Source organism: Bactrocera oleae, chromosome 3, assembly GCF_042242935.1.
Source record: "Bactrocera oleae isolate idBacOlea1 chromosome 3, idBacOlea1, whole genome shotgun sequence".
In the NCBI taxonomy this organism is placed as follows: domain Eukaryota; kingdom Metazoa; phylum Arthropoda; class Insecta; order Diptera; family Tephritidae; genus Bactrocera; species Bactrocera oleae.
In genome coordinates this window covers 15,218,618-15,240,124 of record NC_091537.1, presented here as the reverse complement: position 1 = coordinate 15,240,124, position 21,507 = coordinate 15,218,618, and the positions used below count along the sequence as shown (strand labels likewise).

The 21,507-nt window shown below is 32.5% G+C and overlaps 6 protein-coding genes and 1 pseudogene across 7 annotated transcripts; 4 read left to right on the top strand and 3 right to left on the bottom strand.

Moving 5' to 3' along the window:
* Positions 1 to 3,084: 3,084 nt before the first annotated feature.
* On the top strand, positions 3,085 to 9,030 carry Drp1 (dynamin related protein 1). Its single transcript, XM_014238744.3, has 9 exons — positions 3,085 to 3,185; positions 3,243 to 3,369; positions 4,278 to 4,422; positions 4,485 to 5,149; positions 5,237 to 5,688; positions 5,764 to 6,118; positions 6,179 to 6,416; positions 6,516 to 6,727; positions 6,798 to 9,030. Exons 2-9 carry the CDS (start codon positions 3,268 to 3,270, stop codon positions 6,852 to 6,854), a joined length of 2,226 nt encoding a protein of 741 aa, XP_014094219.3. The 5' UTR covers positions 3,085 to 3,185; positions 3,243 to 3,267; the 3' UTR covers positions 6,855 to 9,030.
* Positions 7,993 to 8,904, bottom strand: Arpc5 (Actin-related protein 2/3 complex, subunit 5). Its single transcript, XM_014238745.3, has 2 exons — positions 8,689 to 8,904; positions 7,993 to 8,624 (listed from the first exon to the last, which is right to left on the bottom strand). The coding sequence occupies exons 1-2, from the start codon at positions 8,902 to 8,904 to the stop codon at positions 8,382 to 8,384; spliced, it is 459 nt and encodes a 152-aa protein (XP_014094220.1). The 3' UTR covers positions 7,993 to 8,381.
* A 192-nt stretch (positions 9,031 to 9,222) lies between the features above and the next one.
* ND-B17.2 (NADH dehydrogenase (ubiquinone) B17.2 subunit) lies at positions 9,223 to 10,492 on the top strand. Of its 2 annotated transcripts, none has more exons than XM_014238746.3 (5): positions 9,223 to 9,359; positions 9,430 to 9,530; positions 9,627 to 9,804; positions 9,868 to 9,952; positions 10,323 to 10,492. In XM_014238746.3, exons 2-5 carry the CDS (start codon positions 9,436 to 9,438, stop codon positions 10,388 to 10,390), a joined length of 426 nt encoding a protein of 141 aa, XP_014094221.1. In that variant the 5' UTR covers positions 9,223 to 9,359; positions 9,430 to 9,435; the 3' UTR covers positions 10,391 to 10,492. The 2 variants fall into 2 exon arrangements, with proteins under 2 accessions (XP_014094221.1, XP_036222890.1); XM_036366997.2 differs by having other exon boundaries at positions 9,269 to 9,359; positions 9,416 to 9,530.
* Positions 10,391 to 11,424, bottom strand: LOC106620286 (uncharacterized; annotated as a pseudogene).
* Positions 11,425 to 12,349: 925 nt separating this feature from the next.
* insv (insensitive) lies at positions 12,350 to 15,476 on the top strand. The gene is made up of 5 exons (XM_070107547.1): positions 12,350 to 12,631; positions 12,699 to 12,761; positions 12,871 to 13,037; positions 13,099 to 13,138; positions 13,202 to 15,476. The coding sequence occupies exons 4-5, from the start codon at positions 13,121 to 13,123 to the stop codon at positions 14,765 to 14,767; spliced, it is 1,584 nt and encodes a 527-aa protein (XP_069963648.1). The 5' UTR covers positions 12,350 to 12,631; positions 12,699 to 12,761; positions 12,871 to 13,037; positions 13,099 to 13,120; the 3' UTR covers positions 14,768 to 15,476.
* A 455-nt stretch (positions 15,477 to 15,931) lies between these two features.
* Positions 15,932 to 21,151, top strand: LOC106620282 (uncharacterized). The gene is made up of 5 exons (XM_014238743.3): positions 15,932 to 16,331; positions 16,665 to 16,843; positions 16,920 to 17,046; positions 17,112 to 17,403; positions 17,607 to 21,151. The coding sequence occupies exons 1-5, from the start codon at positions 16,255 to 16,257 to the stop codon at positions 17,886 to 17,888; spliced, it is 957 nt and encodes a 318-aa protein (XP_014094218.2). The 5' UTR covers positions 15,932 to 16,254; the 3' UTR covers positions 17,889 to 21,151.
* Positions 20,433 to 21,187, bottom strand: ND-13A (NADH dehydrogenase (ubiquinone) 13 kDa A subunit). Its single transcript, XM_036366998.2, has 3 exons — positions 20,978 to 21,187; positions 20,706 to 20,882; positions 20,433 to 20,629 (listed from the first exon to the last, which is right to left on the bottom strand). Exons 1-3 carry the CDS (start codon positions 21,119 to 21,121, stop codon positions 20,558 to 20,560), a joined length of 393 nt encoding a protein of 130 aa, XP_036222891.2. The 5' UTR covers positions 21,122 to 21,187; the 3' UTR covers positions 20,433 to 20,557.
* Between the last annotated feature and the right edge of the window lie 320 nt (positions 21,188 to 21,507).

Sequence of the window (21,507 nt, the reverse complement as noted above, 5' to 3'; positions counted from 1 at the left end):
TGCAAATGAAAAGTCCGTTAAAAAATCAAAACTTTGAACTCCATTTGTACCAAAGTCACAACGCTAGAGTGATTTGTATCATTTAAAAACATCTGAAAACATCAAATGTTAAGGGCTGATATCGATGGTTCCGACAAATGACCAGCTTCTTGGTGAAGAACTTGAGAACAATATCGTAAAAAATTACTAGTTTCATTACACCGATCAACAAAAAAATTTTTTTTGGGTTTCTGTTTTCATGCTCAAATTCTGATTCTAGACATTGAAAAGTTTATTTTTTTAGTTTTAAACGTTTGCTTTTGCCTGATACGAAAGAATCTGATTTGTCCATACGAACATAAAAGAAATACGAAAAAAATTTTTGCAAAAGCAAACTTTAATCAAAATGCATTTTTTTCCTTATTTTTGGTGTAGGAGAAACAGAAATATAACATGCACAAATCAGATCCAAAAATCGGTTCAACCGGTGTTATATAAGACGGACAGACAGACATGGTTGCTACAGAGTAGAATAGTTTTGTTCACCTAACGGTTGTTTGTATTACCTAAAACTAATCGAGTTAGATATAGGGTTATATATATAACTGATTAGGATATAGAGACGAGTTGAAATCCGGGTGACTGTCTGTCCGTCCGTGCAAGCTGTAACTTGAGTAAAAATTGAGATATCTTTATGAAACTTGGTACACATGTTTCTTGGTACCGTAAGACGGTTGGTGTTGCAGATGGGCGTAATCGTATAACTAAGCTCCACAATAAGATACAAGACTGTTGTTTGGTACACAGGATCACATTAGGGAGGGGCATCTGCAGTTTAAATTTTTGTTAAAAAGGTGGACGTGGTTCCGCTTCCTAATAGGTTTAATGTTAATATCTCCTAAGCCGCTAAAGCTATAATAACAAAATTCACTGGAAGGAAATGTTTTTAGGACCTCTACCTACCATGTGATAGCGCGATAACCCAAGCCCTAAACACGCCAGAGTCATTAAATTTTATCTCTAGGATGATATGAGAGGACTTTATAGGAACCGCGTTCAAAGGGTGGGCGTGGCACCGCCACGTAAAACTTTGCGTGAATAATACGTTTAAAGTATGCCACCTTGTGACCAAAAACTGTCTAAATCGAACCAAAACTGTTCAAGCCCCTAGGTACTGAATATGTAGACCCCAGTGCCTATAGTTGACGTTCTACCGAAAATATCGGTCAATCCACAAAGAAATCTCAAACGAGTATACCATTTGACTTTGCGAGAGTATAAAATGTTCGGTTACGTCCGAACTTATCCCTTCCTTACTTGTTATATATACCATAATTTATAGGGTAGGATATAAAAATTATAATAATTAATCTATTTCTTCTGTAAATAATATTCAATATTTAACTTCCTGTCTCACTGCGCTTTGAAACTAGTATTCAAATCCAAATTTAAAAGACAAGTCAATAAATAAAAGATAAAACAAATTTTGATTGAAATTTTATATAAATACTAAATAATTAAAACTATCAATTTGTTGAAAATGGAAGACCTAATAATGTAATCCGATAAGTACTTAACCTGTAAAGGAAAAGGTAAAATTATGAAAAAATGCCGATTTATACATATCTCAATTATAGTTCGATACACTTGACCGAACGATCTTACCCAACAGTCCTCGTAATATATATTTGCGTAGTATGGAAAATTTTATTTTAAAATAGACTCTTAATTAATACAACACAATTTAAAAAATCAAAGTAATTGCTACAAGTTAGTATACTATATGTAATGCAAAAACGTCATAAATGTAATTACCGCTCCGTTATTTACGTTAAATTAAACTGTTGCGTTTTCTAAGCAAATTGCTCATATTGGTGACACGAAAGCACTAACATGTGTACATATATTGAAGACTATTCAGACTATTTTCTTAATAGATATTTAATACTAAAATATTTTAAAAATTCATAGTTAGTTAGTATTACACATTTTTTTCTTTAGTAACAGAATATTGAACCTATGGCACAAACTTTTAGTACAATTATAACATTATGTTCAGCAAATTGAAAGTGGGCATATTTCATTTTGATATCTTACATATTGACCTATATAGTCTTTATATCGACTTAATCAGAGGTACAGGAATCATTGTATTGGGTATCTCATTGTCTGGATGGACTTCCTCCATGGGCTGAAAAACCTTGGACCTAACAATAACAGATCGTATTTCTCTAGAGTAATGCATTTACTATAACGATCCTCTCACATGTCGATACCGGTTAAATCTTCGGGGCCTTCAAAATTAACGTTTATTTCTAGCATGAGCTCCTCATTTGAGTGAAATCTTTTTCTAGCGAGCCACTTTTTGAATCTAGGAAAGTCGTTGGAGGGACAAACCTGTCGAATACGGTGGGTGGGGGACTAGTTCCTTAAATTTGTCGGTCGTACCACAAGCCATTGCGCGGAAAGCTTTTTAAATTTGTAAACATTTGTGGATGATGTGACCGACATATTATTTTCCTTTTTAAATTTCATTTTATTACCACCAAACAAAATTTCAAAGATTAACGGAGTTACTGCCTCTTGTGGCCTTTCTGAACTGCGATTATATAATATATTTTAGCGCGCATACGACGAAATTCAGCAAAACAGTACCTGGTTGGTTTATTATACTTGGTACACATACAAGTCATTGCTTTCTATCAACGGAATTTTTCCATCAAGAAACAATATTTTATCAAAACGAACGATCAGATGAAATGTTTATACAATTTCTACAGTATTATAGTTAAGGTTAGTACTCAAATGCAAGAACAGAGATTTTTTGATTACGACAATCTTTCAGTCAAGCCAAAAACTTCAAGTTATTTCAATTTATAATATATAAACAATATACATATATAAACATCGATAAATCAAATATTTTCATCATTCTGATCATTTTAATATATGGTACATAACAATAGCAATGCTTATAATAAGATAGACAACGATCTGCCCTATTAACTTTCAACACCCTGTGTTTATGAAATAGCTTTTGTAGCGACAATGAAACACTGGATTCGCAATAAGTTGGCAACATTTATTGTTTGACATAAATGGTGGCCAGTATTTTCAGTTTTCCACCGAATAGACAGCAAAAATAGGAGAACTGTGCGAAAACTGTATTTTATATACTACATGTTGTAGAAAGTCCTTAAATAAAGGTATAATATTGTAGGGAACAAACATTAACTAAAACTTAAGTTAAACTATTAATTCAGTGTGATTGTGAGTGTCGTTGTCAAAATGGAAGCACTTATTCCGGTTATAAATAAATTGCAAGATGTTTTCAACACAGTTGGATCGGATTCTATACAATTGCCCCAAATTGTAGTACTTGGAAGTCAGGTAAGTAATAGCTCAATCGAGAGTAAAGTTAAATGCTATCAGCATATATATTATAAACTGATAAAAGTGCAGTTAAGTGGCTTGTAGTATAAGCTTAGGGTAGCATGTGCCAATTTGCGATTTTTTGCAGAATGCAATTCAGGGTTATGAAGACGGAAATATTTTAATGTGGAACAGTTGACACAATATTTTCCTTTCTGCATTAATTATATAATAGCACAACAGTAGCCGGCTTCGAAAAAATGTCAATACTTTAGGATTAATATTATAAATCGATATGTTTATAAATTGTTTATGTAACCTCTAAGTCCAAAGTGATTTGTGTAAAAAAAAAATCAATACCGATTGTGATGCGACTAAACATTTTGTTGCAATGACGGCAGAATACAGCTTCATTGACTTATTCTGCGACACGTACACTCATCTGCACGTTAATATGACGTACATATATTAATTTATACATAAAAACATGCAACACGAGACCTGAGAAAACCATTAATCAGTTCCAATTAAATATTAAACTTATAAACGATCGCTTTATCGAGTAAGTGAGTGTGAATTATTACCACACGGCAGTTGTTGGGTTCAAATCACTGTCGGGGGAAAATAACTAAATTTTTAGAATAAACGTTGTTTAAAGTTGTCGATCTTCTCGAGCAATGCGAAAGCTTAGAATACATTAGTATCAGGGAGACATTTTATAGATTTTAAGCCGTTCAGAATTTAATTAAGAGAGATTAATTTTCCGATTTCTGGGAGAATACAAAAACACAACAAAAAGGAAGTGATAACTTCTGACAAGCATTGGCATATACGTAGGTCTTATTATACCTACAATAAATATTAAACTGCTCGAAACTGAATCGAAGAGTGATTACAATTTCATTTTCTATTTTAAAATAATTTAGAGTTCCGGCAAAAGTTCAGTTATAGAGAGTTTGGTGGGACGCTCTTTTCTACCCCGTGGTACAGGTATAGTGACGCGTCGGCCACTTATTTTACAGCTGATTCATTGTCCTCTCGATGATAGGGAACACCGTTCGGCTGAAAATGGTAAACCAGCTTTTTATTTATTAATCGAACAATGGAAAAATATAGCATATGAATATTTGCAGGAACAATTAATGCAGAAGAGTGGGGCAAATTCTTGCACACCAAAAAAGTGTTTACGGATTTCAATCAAATTCGCAACGAAATTGAAGAAGAGACTGACCGTGCTGCCGGCTCCAATAAAGGCATTTGTCCCGAACCAATTAATCTGAAAATATTTTCAACACGCGTCGTAAATTTAACCCTCGTTGATTTACCCGGTATAACTAAAGTGCCTGTTGGTGATCAACCCGAAGACATCGAAGCACAAATTAAAGACTTGGTTCTAAAATATATTGATAATCCGAATTCTATCATTTTGGCGGTGACCGCCGCGAATACTGATATGGCGACAAGTGAAGCGTTAAAATTGGCTAAAGAATGTGATCCCGATGGTCGACGCACCTTAGCCGTTGTTACAAAACTCGATCTCATGGACGCCGGCACTGACGCTATTGATATATTGTGCGGCCGAGTAATACCAGTAAAACTGGGAATAATTGGTGTGGTCAATCGTTCGCAACAGGATATAATTGATAAGAAACAAATTGACGATCAACTTAAAGATGAAGCGGCGTTTTTGCAAAGGAAATACCCTACATTAGCTACTCGTAATGGCACACCTTACTTAGCTAAAACTTTAAATCGTTTGCTTATGCATCACATACGCGATTGCTTACCGGATCTGAAAGTAAATATTTTGTATAAATTTACTTTGTCAAATACTTAAAAACAAAAAAATTCTTTATAATTATTATTTTATATCATTCAATTTCAGACTCGTGTCAACGTAATGTCTTCACAATTCCAATCTCTATTACACTCCTATGGCGAAGACGTTTCGGATAAAAGTCAGACACTACTACAAATCATAACCAAATTTGCTAGTGCCTACTGTTCCACCATTGAAGGTACCGCACGTAATATTGAAACGACCGAACTTTGTGGTGGTGCGCGCATTTGTTATATTTTTCATGAGACATTTGGCCGCACATTAGATTCCATACATCCATTATCCGGATTAAGTAAAATGGATATATTGACAGCTATACGCAATGCGACCGGTCCTCGGCCAGCCCTTTTCGTACCCGAAGTTTCATTTGAATTGCTAGTGAAGCGGCAAATACGACGCTTAGAGGAGCCTTCATTACGTTGCGTAGAGTTAATACACGAAGAAATGCAACGCATTGTACAGCATTGCGGCAATGAAGTACAACAGGAAATGCTGCGGTAAGCGCAACACATCAAATTTACATTATTTAATTAAATTTTAGTAATAAATAACAATTTTTATCATATATTTAGATTCCCGAAATTACATGAGAAAATTGTTGATGTGGTTACGCAACTTTTGCGACGACGTCTGCCCGCCACCAATGTAATGGTCGAAAATCTGGTGGCTATCGAATTGGCGTACATTAATACCAAGCACCCCGATTTTCATAAGGATGCTGCTTTAGTGCCCAGTCTACTGAAGGCGGATAATATCATTGAGCCATTCAGCCATTTGAGTGCGCAAGTACAAAGGCGCACCAATACAACACCACGTAATTCCAATTCGTCACCACAAGTGTCAGCAGCGCATCAACAACAGCAGCAACAGCAACAACAGCAACATCAACAACAACAACAGCAACAGCAAAATGATACTCAAGAGCAAGTAGGTTATTTATATTAAATTCTTCTTTTCACTTTCACACTATATTTTCAAAATTGACAGAATCATATAGGCGAAAATGCCGTGGGTAATAGTTGGTTATCAACAATTTTACCTCCGGCACCGTCAACGTCACCGTCGGTTAGAGCGCCAGATAGCTTCGATAATTCTGCAAGTAATACTCCTTTACATAATAATATTTCGAGCCCTTTAAAACCGGTTAACTTATTGCCCGATATGCCAGTTCAACATGGTTCAAGGCGTTTAACCGATAAGGAACAAAAGGATTGTGATGTTATTGGTGAGTTGTCTAATTATATATTCATTTATAATATAAATATTTTATACTCATTTTACAAAAATTATTTATATAAAATCTTATACATTTGATATATTTCAGAACGCTTAATTAAGTCGTATTTCTACATTGTGCGCAAATCCATTCAGGATTCGGTACCAAAAGCTATAATGCATTTCTTAGTTAATCACGTTAAGGATAACTTACAAAGCGAGCTAGTCACACATTTGTACAAGTCGGAAAGGGCAGAAACTTTACTCAACGAATCGGATCATATTGCAGTGCGACGAAAAGAGGCAGCCGATATGTTGAAAGTAATTATATATATAAATATATATATATTGTTATATTTATTTGTACTAACATTTACTCTATCTTTATCAGGCGCTCACCAGGGCAAATCACATAATAAGCGAAATTCGCGAAACGCATATGTGGTAAAGAGACATTTTTGGTGATATGACTATTGCGACTTTTGAACTGTATTGCAAATACAACATGTGTCGTCATTAGAGCTTCGTCACCAGTTGGTGATTTGTATTTTTCATTAAAGCTGCATTCATATATAATACATACATATGTTCATTGTCAAGTTTACTTTTTATTATTCACTTCAAATTTTCTTAACCAATTCTACAATTTTTCATTTACGCAAAACGCATGCATAATTTTTTAGTTACCCAAAAAAGTAGTGTTGGATAAAATATTAAATAACATTAGTGCTGTCAATTGCTTTCGTTCGTTTTGTAATCAAAAGACCTGGTAAAAGTGGAAATTTATACACATATACATACATTTAGTATATGTTTTAATTAATTTTTTAAAAGTTCCACTCAATGCACTCATAAGAAGTGTAATTATATAAAATGTTTTAAATATTAAATTCAGCACGCTTAATGCATTTCACTCTACTTCAAAACCAAAAATATATATATAAATAAACATCATAATTTTCTTTTGATTCGAATTAGGTAATTTAAAAAATCCTCTAAGTGTTTAGTCAAAATAATTTGTTATGAATGAAAATATGTGGCGGTATTTGTTAGTAGTCTTTGTTTTCGTTATGTGTTTGGGTCATAATCAAATATTTAGAGCAACTAGTAATCTCGCCCATAAACAAACACGACTCATAAGTTCAGTTAATCAAAAAAAAATTCATAATAATGCTTATAATATGCACTATTATAAACAGATAATACTGGATACAAAACAAAATGATACCCTGTTAAAAAAATAAATAAAAATAATAATAAACATTATATTAGTTGTTTTGCTATAACTTAATTATATTCTGCTCGATGATACGTTGAGCAATAATCAGCATTATATAATATATTAACGGCTTGCTTGCAGTAACTGTAGCTGTGAGTAGTAAGCTGCAAGTTTACAACTATCTTTTCATGGTACCGTACCGATCAGCTTCGTCCCAAAGCTTAAATAAACTGAAATGTGCTGAAATTCATTCAGTACCTAAGTATAAATATTTCATTTTAATTTAGTGTATATTGTGCCCCCGATTATATTGGTTAGCATTGCACTTAACTTCTATTTCTTGTCTCTGTTATTGAATACACATATGTTTATGCAGTTAGAAAACGAACGGTTTAATACTTTAATTTCAAAAATAAATAGTATAATTTTTCTTTTAATTTATATGCACTGTTACATGTATTAAAAAAAAAATTTGATACAACATATTGACTACAACATATTGACTACGACAGACTCACGACACATCAGTTTCCATATGAGAATCCATACAAGACGGCCAGCAGAATAACAATTGCAACAAAATACGCCAGTGTATTGCAACATTTTTTAATAACCAACATATGTATGTATGTATATGTAGTAGAGTTTAACTAATTATTCATTGTAGTATAGCTATGGAAGTATTGTAAAAGCCAGAACTATTTACTTTTGCTCTTTTCACTCACTTAAATTTAGGTTGATTCACGGTAATATAGATTATGCTCGATTAGTATCAGAAAGGACTCGCACAATACAGCCCACACCACCTTTGGCAAATGCTTTTTCATGCCATTGCAATAGATGCCCGCTAGAGCCCTCTGAGGGAATTTCAAAGCCACGATAAATATACTTCATTAAAACGTCTAGTAAATCGTTTTGTTCGAGTGCGTCGACAGCTTGATCCATTTGTGATGATTTGATGGAGAGCAATACTCGTAGAGTTGTATTCAAGGCGTTGTCCTGCATATATGTTTTTTTATTTCGTATGTTATATGCATGCTTTTATAGAAAGTTGTATACATACCTTCACATGTTGATTTTTGCAACGCAAAGGCGCATTTTGTAATACATTAACTAAAGCCTCTACAGATTTGCCTTGTGTAAGAAGTGTCGTTATTTCATTTTCATCTGGGCCAACAGTGGCTGAAATTGCGTCTGCTTCGTCTTCCTTAAAATTATCCTCATTATATTGATCCACATCAATTTTGCGGAAAGCTGAACTAGAGGTATTCTTAGCCATTATTTTGTTTCAATCAAAAGCAGGTATATTTTAATTCAATATAAAAAATTTATGAATTTTTGGAAATAATCTAAGAATTGCACAAAAATGATTCACACATAGAAAAACGAAAACGCTTATCAAAAATGTCAAATATGACAGCTATCGCTAAATGCAAAAACCGCATTGGGTGTATTCAGTCTAAATATTTTGTTCGAGTAAATTGAATATTTGTAATTTCGTTGAGCAATAAACAGTTGAATAAATGTAAACAACCTAAATATTGATTTCATATACATTTATCCAACATTCAAATATATTAATTTCACATATTACATATTCATATATATATTTTAAAACATGTTTGTCGTGTCAAAAAATTGTAAAATTGATAATTATCGACTCATCGAATTTGAAGTAATCTCTTTGAAAGATAAAATCAGCTGGTTTTGACATTGGTTATTGCTTCGCATAAGGTATAGTTTTTTAAATGTCTTTTTTATTATTATTTTTTAGCATATTTAGATTTTAGTGAAATATTTTTAGGTAACTATGGCCAAGTATTTGGGACTAGACCGTCTTGGTAAAATTTTTCAAATAATCCGCCAATCGGGTGGAATAAAGAATGCCTACATGAAAATGTACAGGTCAGTGATTTCGATTATTATGAGTCTCGCTTATATAAGATTTATCTGACTTATTCACTAAGTTATATTAAATAGATATTTTTTATGAATTTCCAGGTATGATGATCTAAAAATTGGTACACTCGTAGGGACAGACAAATATGGCAACAGGTATTATGAAAATCCTTATTACTTTTACGGCCGCAATCGTTGGGTGGAATATGCCGATCACTTAAATTTGGAATATGACGGTTCACAAATACCCGCTGATTGGTATGGCTGGATGCATTACAAGGTATTATTTTTTTGTTTTTGTAAGCAATTTATGAAACAATAATGATGTGGTTTATATTTTCAGACCGATTTACCGCCAACACGCGATGGTAGCCGTCCCAAATATAAGTGGATGGCTGATCACAGTGAAAATTTGTCTGGCACTAAAGGTAAATAATTTTAATTATACTCATTAATCCAATTTTATATAGAAAGTCGTTTCTTTAACAAATGACCATAAACGTTATCGTCCATGTACCTACTCAGGTATTTTTCCCTCTACCCAATATAGGCATACATGTGCATCATTAATACAAATATTGCAAATAATTGTATTTTTCATCAAACTGTTCTGAATTATAATTTAGTTTAGATATAATAAGAGAATGCGTACATACATGGAACCGAAAATAGCAAATTTATTTAAATTTCAAAATAGCTATGTAATTTTTAAGATTTTTTATAGTTCAATTCCAATTTATATGTAGCTAGTATGTATTTATGAAACATTATAAAAATCAGTTATATTATTTATTGCAGAACAATATATGCCGTATTCAACCACAACACCAAAAGTACAGGCATGGGATCCGAAAAAATCTAAATGAGTTGTTGTTGTAATTTCGAGAATGTGTAGTGAATAAAAAAGAAATACGAATTATTATCAATTTTCAAAAATTGTCAATAATACAAAACATATATATTCGAAATGAGTTTTCATCGTTCTCAGTTAGTTGCAATTAATCTAAGTGCTATTTAAATATAATTTCTAAACATAAATTGGCTGACTTACGTTATAACCACAGAATAAGGAGGTAAGGCAAAGTTTTTATTAATAAAACTAGTTATTATCATACAACATCTAGGAATGTTAAGCAGATATTCGTATTTTTATATATCTTTTCCGTATATTATAACATTTTCTAGCCATGATTTTTAATATATCTGCAGAATTACTATTTGAGCATGTTAGCACGCAAGATTCAATATCAGCAATTTTATAAGGTTCTAAAAATGTTTTTGTGAAGTTAGTTTGTAGTATTTAGATTTCGTGCGGCGCCTTGGCTATTTCTCCAGCAAATTTTATCAAAATCAGCTTTACCAATGTAGGTACTGTTTTGACCAAGAACTACAATTGGTTCTTCATCAGGGATGTGAGTGGGTGAGTATAAATACTCTCTCATTGATATTTTGGACTTTCTCTGTATCCTGGATGGCAAAACTAACTTCACATGCAAATAGGGGTCCTCGTTAAGGCTCATTAAGGTTTTCAACAAACATCTATAAAAAATCATCCAATGTTCTTTATTTTTTCTCTTCGCTTTTTTATCTCTTCGTCGCTCATATCATAATAGCAGTCACAACTGACATACCAAAGATGTCTTAAATCGTCATTAACATGACCGCACATTTCGGTAATTAGTACATCTAAAAGTTTTCCTTTTTTTGGTTGGAGTTGAAACTTTCTCTTCTCTACTAGTAGTATTACTATTAAGTCCCAAAGTTATTGTAAAATCTTTTGAAGCATTTATTATAAATTCACGAACTATGTTTATACACGAAGCTATAATTAAATTATTAATGTATAAACTTTGATATTATGTTAAAGAATTTTTAAATCTCTACCTGTTACATCGGTCATATTGTTTGAATAACTTTTGCAAATCTTTTGTCATTAAATATTATATGTTAATTCTGCACTTTTTCTATATATAGTGGAATTTACTGGCTATATTGCAAATTTCTAACTGTCTTAAACTTATTTGGTTATACTTTCTTTAATTAACAGTGCTTAAAGATAAAGCAATTGATACAAATTAATAAAAAAGGAAGGATGGTATGAAACAATGTAAGCAAAAGACAATCTATTACACACATTTTTAGCATTTCAAATTTATTTTTTTCTTTCCGACTTATAAAATACTCATAGAAAGTAATTTGTTAGTGCATATTTAAAACTTAATTTATTAAACAAATCTCTAATTGCTATAAAAGTTGTTGGAAATTTTTGCCAAAATTTTAAACTACATTAAATAATAATAAAAATATATAAAAATACATACATATTTCTATCTAATTAGATACGTACTCTTAGCAGAGAATGTAAAGGGATATGAAATGAATTCATTTACATTCTCTGGATGTAGGTATATATGTACGTACGTATGTATATATATACATCCATACAAATTATGTATAAATAAACATATATAATATATATATATTATTAAATGCACCCTTCTGTTATTTTGTAAAAGTAGAGAAGGCAAAACTACTGAAAAGCGCGCCAACTAGAAAAAGACGTGTTCAACCATCGTTAGGGGTGGTTTTCCTGGTATTAGACCATTTTAGGTATTCAAAATTATATAAAACTTGACAAAATCCTAATTCCCTACCTTGCGAGGAGCAGAATACGAAACACTTTAAACAAATAGTATAACTATTTCGAGTGCGATAATATTATACATTTAGTTAATCTGGCAACAAGGCAAATATTAATTTTTTAATTTCTGTATGCTTCCCACAATTATTGCTGTTTTCTTTTTTCATTCAACTACCAAAAATTATTTAAAATGGAGCGCGCGAAATATAGCTTTAAAACAGTAATATGATTTGCTGTTACTTTGTCTAGTTTTGATAAAACAATGTTAAACTTGGCGTAATTTTTAGAAGTGAAAATCCTAAAACTGCTTTAACTCCAAGTAGATTCTTTCATTCATATATGTCAAGTACCTGATTAATTGTGTGCTGAAAAGGAGGTACTATTTATTCGAAGTAGAATTGAAACGAAGGTTGACTTCTCAGGCAAATAGCACGTCCTCTATGATATTTGTTCTTATAAACCAGGGGTAAGCTACATATGTACATATATAAAGTACAGTACAGAAACCATCTGCATTTATGTTTTGCTTTAAGTACATAACCATTTCGAGGTAGCATTCAGTGCGAACAATAACAGGCCGTAGTGGATTAGCAGAGGTATGTAGCTATGCAATTTTTCCAACTACCTGTATATATGCACGTATACGCCAGAAAAGGCTCTATTCAAAGCAGAATTCAATTCTCATTTACTATATGGGTTTTACAGCTCTTAACGCTTAAAGAAAATATATATGGGGTATCAGAGTTTACAATCACGAGTACAGACATGTGATCGGTTGCATTAGTGGAACTCATTTTCCTACCCTTATTTTAGCTTGCGAAGAGTTCATTAAATATATAACAGCAAGCAACTTCGGAGCAAAGACTATTCAGGTCTGTACGCTCTTTCAGTTCACACAAACCACAGTGTTGTCAAGTTTTAAATTTTAATTAGCAATCCTTCGAACAACTAAAAAATGGATCGTAGTTCAATGGTGAGTTTACATCGAAGACACAAACGGAATATAGTTTATTAAAATGACAAAATATCTTAATAGCATATTCAATCGGTTAATCGACACGTTATCCACAACACAAACCATCCTCAGGCTGAAACAATATATTCAAGTGCAGGCGGATCCAGCCCAATGCAATATTGTTATGAACGCCCGATGATGCTCAATACATGGACACAGACTTCAAATGCCGATCTCGGTATTAGTGATGATTATATGTATAATAAAGAAGAGCAAAAGCAAAGAGAGAAAGCATTATTAGAAAAAATACGTGACCTTGAGTCAAAACTCCGTACCCAGTCAGAAATGCTTTCGAAACAACCATCAGGTGGATGTAGGAGAAGCTCGAATTCAAAACAAGCAAGAAGCCCGCGACAACAGTTACAAGAAGTAATCGTAAATCAAATACCAGTTCAATTACATGAAAACCATTCCCACGATGTGCAAAGGCAACAACATGAACAATATACAGAAACACAATTTCAGATATATAATACACAGGTGAGTCCAAGGAATATACACTGTGAGGAATTGCCACAAACACAGATATCTCCACGACGACGACCGGAGACGTATTCTTCAGAACAGCAGAGCAGTAATCAAAATCAGTATGTGTCGCAAAATGTGAACGTAGCTATTCAACACCAGGACTTGCATAGTGATAATGTACAAGCTCGACCACGGAAGGTGAATTACACAATAATAGCTGATGGCGGTGTCAACGGTCAAGATGGACCTATAGAGATAGAAATAGCCGAAGAAGAAAATGGCTTGAACTTAAATGGTTCCGCTGATTCTGAACGTTTAGAAATATGCTTGACGGAGGAACAGCCCCAAACTGCAGCCAATGTTAATTATATTAAATTCGAGAATGATGCGGGACAGAATCAACAAAATTCTGCTCTGACAGGTTCCGGAAAACGGAAACGATTTGAAATGTCTAAAGAGAATCTTTCACAGAACCCCGATCAAAACAATTGCGATCTTCCAGAATCCAAACAGGCCGTATCAGATTACTTAAACATACGCGCAGCGACAGAGTCTGCACAAGCTGTGCCTCAATATGCTAGTACAGAAAATTGTGAAATGTCACAACAACAGCAGTCAGTAGCAGCGGGCGATAATCACTCCAATCTGCCGATATTACAGCAGCACCAACAACAACAACAACCGGTCATTGTAAATGAAATCACAAACGATGTGCAGGAAGTTCCAGCTTTAGCAAGCTCCGAGTTTAAAAAGAATTCTTATACATCGATTGGGCCAAACAATACCCGCGTACCGACTAAAATTTACGATAGTATTAATTGGGAAAATGCATCAATGGCTACAAGAAAACTCATGATAGGAGTTTTCGATCGTTTTACCTTAGCCACACACTCAATGACTGGAAAGCCCTCACCAGCCTTTAAAGATCATAATAAACCACTTAAGAAAATGTTAAATCCTTTAAAGGTACAAGACATCATATTTGCAGTTACTAGACGGAGTAAAGTAAACGAAAAGGAGGTGCGTACTGTTATAACCACCAAATGCGCCGATGAAAACAAAATGTGGAAATTAGCACAGGCCAAACTGAAGGAGCAAAACAAAGAGAATGTTGGTTAGTGTACAATACATAAATTATTAGAATATAAGCACTCATATATAGATCAAATTAACTACATAAGAGGAACAAATAATTGTAACAACTCTTTCATTGATACTTCTTTTACTCCAAAAAGTTGTCAATGTTGGATGTAAAACACACCATCATATAAGAGATTTTAAGAATATTTCATCGATCTCGTAAAAAATTGGTAAAGAAGTACTAGAGTGTATACCAAAGGTAAATAAGGCCAAATACATTGCACAATCAAAACTTTAAAAATATTTATTTATACTGTACACTATTGTAATTTAATGGAATTGAACAAATTACCAGAGATTTGCTCTTGATAATTTTTATAAGTACTCACATATGCATATAGTTATAAGTTATTCAATGAATTGATGAAATGTTTCACAATACTGCGTGTCTCATAATAATGTTTATGTATACATTTGTATGTATCAAAGTACATATATGCAGGTACAAATTATTTGTAAGTTTATTTATAAATTTCTTTTTTCCAAAATTTATTATTGCGCATTTTATTCGAAATGTAGTTTATGGGCATATATGTACATACAAAAACAAAAGGTATACTAAAGGTGGTATTATAAATATTTTTACTTTACTGTACTTTATATTTGCAAAAAAGTATTTTTGTGGCTACATATGATCATTTTAGAATGTACCATAAACGTTTCGTTTAATATAATACGTTAATTCATATTTAATGGTTTTAATTTTAATACATATGCACATATATGGCGATGCTGCCATTCATAAGAAAAATTATATTTTAACGAATTAGATTTATCCATTACCAAGAAGCTAATCATATTCGGTATAATGGAAAACACTCATTTCGATTGTGTTGTTTTATAAATTTTTGTACAGCTGACAAAAATAATTTTTGTTTTAATGTTCAACTCTGCATTATCGACATCCATATGCATACGTTTGCTTGAAATTTTAATATTTGGAAAGCGGTCAAAATTAACAGTTGTGCCTAATTTTACGTTCCCTTGACGGTGGCAGTTGCAGAAAGCGCATAAAATTTCCCAAAACAATCATTATCAGCTTTATATTTTCCCAAAACATTACCCATTTTTTACGCACCAACGACGGATAGGCGGCTGTCAGTTTTTATGAGAAGAAGGCGAATACATCTTCAAAACGTAAGCAAGAGAACGGAACGGTAGGAAAGGTTGAAAAAGATAAAAAGTGACAGCATAGAGAAAATTTCGAGCAAATTCTTTTCCTATCAGTGCAATCAAGAGTTTTAAAGATTAGTTGCAACATCAAGCAAAATAAAAAAATATATAATATATTACTATTCAAAAAAACCAGTGTTTGGACGCTATTGAGTGGCGAAATAGTATTGTGATAAACATACTTGTGATTGTTATTTGAACTTAATTCTGATTGTGTGGTCGTCGTGTGACGTTCTATTCGGATTCAATTCTACTGTGTTGGTCGTTGTAGCGGTGCTTGAAAAGTGCAAAAAATGGATATCTTGCGTAAAATGTTCAAAATGAACGAAAAGGAATCATCAAGCTTGAACGGAACCGACCGTAAGGAAGAGTAAGTGAAATTACCATCGGGCAAACATATGTATGCATATTAGATGATAACTTGTGAGTAAGTTATTGCAGTATACCGTAATTTTTCTATATTATTAAAATGAAAAGACTTGCGATCGATAATGTGCAAATTATATACTTGGGTAGATACTTTGGCCAGGCCAATATTCGGAGGCTGCGCATATTGCAGTATATCCTTCGAGTGTTGCCAGCGTGTTTTTTATTTGAATAAGCGCCACTATTATTAAAAAAAATCTGCTCTAGAATATTTAAAGTAGTTAGATATTAAAATTTATGGAAATCTTGATTTCAAAAATTTTTTTCTACTCGATAGTGCAACTGCAAAGGACGAGTTTCGGAAGCCGCAGTGGTTCGAAGAAGCAGAAACAGACGACGAGCTGTTTGATGATAACCGCAAGTTTGCTTTTCAAATATTCACAAATCCTGTAGAGCTGCAAAAGCACTTCGAGAGACAAATGCAGCAAATTTTGGAGGCAGTTAATGAATTTGAAGGTAACTAATTGATTAAAATGTGTTTATCTAATAAATAAATTTTTAATTATACAAAATTCTGGACATACCTATATAGATGGTGATGTTAAAATTGACAAAGATTTGAAGGAGGACTTTTTAAAGCCAGGCTTTGAAAATATTGATATTTTAAAAGAGTTTGAAAAGAAGAAAGCAGAAATAATGGACACTGATCTAGATGGCGAGTAAGTGAATTACTAATACAAAATATAAAACCGATACAATGGTATTAAAAAAAAAATTATTGTAGAATTTATGCTGATCAGTTGCATTCCCTAATGCAACGCTTATCACCCAATGAGGAATTGCCCAACATTTTACCACGCAACGACAACAAGGCTATTCGTAATCCTATACGTAAACAAAAATTGAGCGACGAGGAGAAAATTTTGGGTAAAATACATGGTACCCTAGACAGTGATGACGCCCCGAAGCAGCCACGTATGCCGCGCACTCGGCCCGATATGATGACACCAATGACTCCCATGATACCACGTGGATCAGCACCATTTGGTGGAGGAGTTTTTGAAGGAACTTATCAGGTATGTAGCAGTTCATAATGTTGAAAGTTCCAACGCTTAAAATTGCACCCATTAGGTGTACAAAAACATTTCTTGGTTCAAATAAGGAATTTATAAAGTAGATTCCACAAATCTTACCTACTTAATTCATTTTTATTTGGGTGTAATATATTTATATTTATATACACTCCTACAAAAAGAAATTTTTTTCTGTGCTGCTATAGGGTCCGAAATTGTTCAGCCAGAGCGTAATGTCTAAAACTATACGTAAACCGGATGGTAGTTATGAGACTACGAAGGTTACCAAGGACTCCCAAGGTAATACAACAACAACTATAACACGTACCATTGATGGAAAATCAGAAACAATTACCACATACGATAACGCTGGCGGTTCCGGTGTAATTAAACAAAAGGATGGTGGCATCGCCAAGTCCGAAGAGTATTCGGATCGCAATATTTACGTAACAAAAGAAGGTTACGCCGTACCAAGGAACCTCTGGTGACCAGTGGTGCTTATTGGCCGAATCCTTGTTGGCAACTTATTACCCGTCTATATTCAAATTCAGATATACTATGTATTAGTAACTAGATCCTTAAGTGTTTGGTGTTTTAGATGAAATTCAATTGAGGCTACAGATAGCAGATAGCATTGCAAGAGCAGCAGCGGCAGCAATAATAACAGCAACAACACGGATGACCGCAGCATCCACACGTATAACCGAAACATATACAGAAACAGTATGGTAGACGTACACAGGTGAATTTGGCATTAATATTTGTTCATCTTTTGATGTAAATTGGAATTGTGTAAACGATTTACATAGGATGTTCACTTTTTGATGCTACACATTCAATCGTCTATAATCTCAAGTGTACAATTCTATACTGGTTCTGTACTGTTTTCATGGAATTTATTTCGTATATCTTAATATTTTAATTTGATTACGAGCATCTTCATGGAGCGTAAACAGAACTTTATTTCGGGGACGTATATCTCTGGATCAAACAATTGAACCTGCAATCGTATGAATTCACTAGAATTGTTTGATGAACGCTGGCATCAGCGAGAGGATGAGAAAACGAGAATTGTTTATTTGTTGAAACGATTTACGTTTAACATATATACACAAACGAAAGAGTCGCGCAAATGCTTAGCTACATTGAAGGACAGTGTAGTTAGAATTCGGTAGTATTTTAATAAAAAATATGCGAAAGTAGTAAGTTGGCTCAGAATATGTTAAATGACGGTTCGTTTAGCGACAACTATTGACAGCGATGAATATTACACAAAAGTATTTTTTCTTTGATTCTTTAGTTAGCACGAATTAATTCGTGGTATGGATTTTTCTAAGTGTGGTTGCTTTAAATTGAAGAAATTTGAGCGCGATGATATCTCAATAATTACTTTTATCATATACGTTCTAAATGTTGTTTGTGAGAATGTGAATATTGGGATACTGCAGTACTGAGTTTCAATGAAATCCATCTAAAGTGCAAGAACAAAGAAAGATGTTTAAATATAACATCAATATACATACATATATACCTATGCTATATACATATATATTATATATCCTTCATCTAAGTTAATATTCATTCTCAAATGCGCATTAGCGCCTGTATCATTTAGCTATAAACGTTTGTTTTTCATATGAAAATACCTATTGGCAACCATAAAGACTTTGATATTATTTTGTAGTAATTTTAATGTTAACTGTGTAAAATATAGTTTTAAAAATTTTCACGAAATTCAAAAAACTTATTTTTTATATTTTTTAAAATATACATGCTTACATACATTTATGCTTTGTCAATGTATAAATATTTGTTTTGGGAGTTTAAGCTTTTTTTTTATATGTATGGACATGCATAAATGCTGTGTACCAAGTAAATTAACTAAGTTAAGGATTGTTTCTTAAAATTTGTATGCCATATCTGATTTGGTTATTTGTAAAGCATCTTTAAGTGTTTTACATACATACATTAATACCGTTGCAAATATAATTTATCACACAGCTATTTGTATTTACTTAAAACCACTTGAAATATATATCCTACTTACATGTGCAATTAAAATTGTTTTATATTTGTATATAATTTATTTGCGGGGTTTATTTCCTCTGAATATAAAAATATGTATATGTATATATTAAGCTCTGGTTTTAGTAGTACATATAAATTGAGCAGACAAATAGACTGTGTTGTAAAAAGAGTCAATTTCCTTACAAAATAATTTTTTTTTTAATTCACTTAGGCTTCTTCCCAAGTACCGCCGCCGCATGTTCTGTTTTTACAAAAGATTTCAAACAATAATGACACCAATGCTTAGTAGGTTTATCCTGGAAAAATCACAATTACTTGTTGTTTTAGGTTTATAAACATTTAATTTACCAAACATATGTAGACCCTGGGATGACCTAGTGGACCTTCGCCCTCACAATATACTACACGTTTAGGAGTTACTGTAGTTTCAATTTTATGGGCCAATTTAACGCCCCAGTTCTTATTGACCCAACGTTTAGCGTTCGTAAAGCGTACATTGCGGTAGTCATCCTCTTCCCATACCTGTATAGATAGTCCATATACATATGTATGTATATATGTAGGATTAATATTAACATATAATACATATATATAATATATTCTATATTACTTGTCCAGTATGTGTTACTTCCTTTAGATCACTGCGCATACGAATCAAAGGAAAATTTACAAATCTCTTATATTTGAGAGAATTTTTTAAAAATTTTGTAGAAAACATTTTTTAATTTCAAGAAAAAAAAACAATTTGAAGTTTGGCATTTAACAGCCCGACGTCTTTTACAAGGTAAACCTCTTAAGAAATACATGTCTACAAAAATATATCCAGAAAAGTTTACTCTTTGCTTACCAAATGGCGTAATACGGATTGTTTCTTTGAAATTCACACATATACCATATATTCATATGCCAACAGATAAAACTCTTAATCTATTATTGCTCTCAAATTTATTAGTATTTGTACCTGTTATAAAACGCTCAACTCAATAATCAATATTAAACAAATATTATATTTACACGACTAAATCAAAATCCACCGAATTTTTTATTTTATATTTATTCTGAGACAATGCAAATTAACAATTATCCCACGTGCATTTTCTCATAGTCATCTTTTTCCAAAAACAATAATTTAATGGTGGTGTCCATCTTTCTTAACGAATCTAAGGCCACAATAGCCGCAGATTTGTGGTCCCGGTTTATCCTGGATTAGAAAAACACAAACATTTTTTTTTTCAATTTCATTCATTCTTTTATAAAATAAATTTATATCCGCTTACCAAATTTATGTAAATTTTAGGATGACCCAAGTTTGCATCACCACCATCACAATAAACAACACGATCTGTAACTTCAATTGGAGGTACTTCATCGATCAATTTAATACCCCAATTTTCATTAACATAGCGTTTGGCATTAACGAATCGAACATTGCGATAATCATTTTTGTCAAAAACCTAATTATAAAAATGCAATATTTTATTAAGTGTATGTAAAAACGAAGTAGAAAATGTGTATAATGTTTGCGTAATAGACCGATGGTTGAATGTACCTGCCCAGTGTGAGTGGAAGTTTCTACATCACTACGCGAGTTGCTGTAGTTGCGCCATGAATTGACTACCGAAGAACTAAGAGCACGGCTTGTCGAATTACGACTTAAAAGTTGCAGTCCATTGGAAAGTTTTGTACACGACATGACTTTATTTAATTTCTAACCAACTGCAAATGTTAAAATCTATAGATATCAATTAATAAATAAAGAACTGTCAGAATCATATGTTTACATGCAAACAATGGTTGCCACAAGAATTAAAAAAATAAAATAAAATTATAGTAAAATTTACAGATCAAATAGTTGAATTATTATCAGAGAACGTATATTATAGAGAATTTACCGATTGTCAAAATTATTCACTTGACGGAGGGTTACTCCAGAGAACGTATTTATATTATAAATGTATATATATTATATACGTTTTCTGTTATTATTTTATAATATATATATAACTTATAAAAAAATTATAATTGCAATATCGGTAAATTTTGCTCTACATATGTGTACCTTATACGCATAGAAGGTAT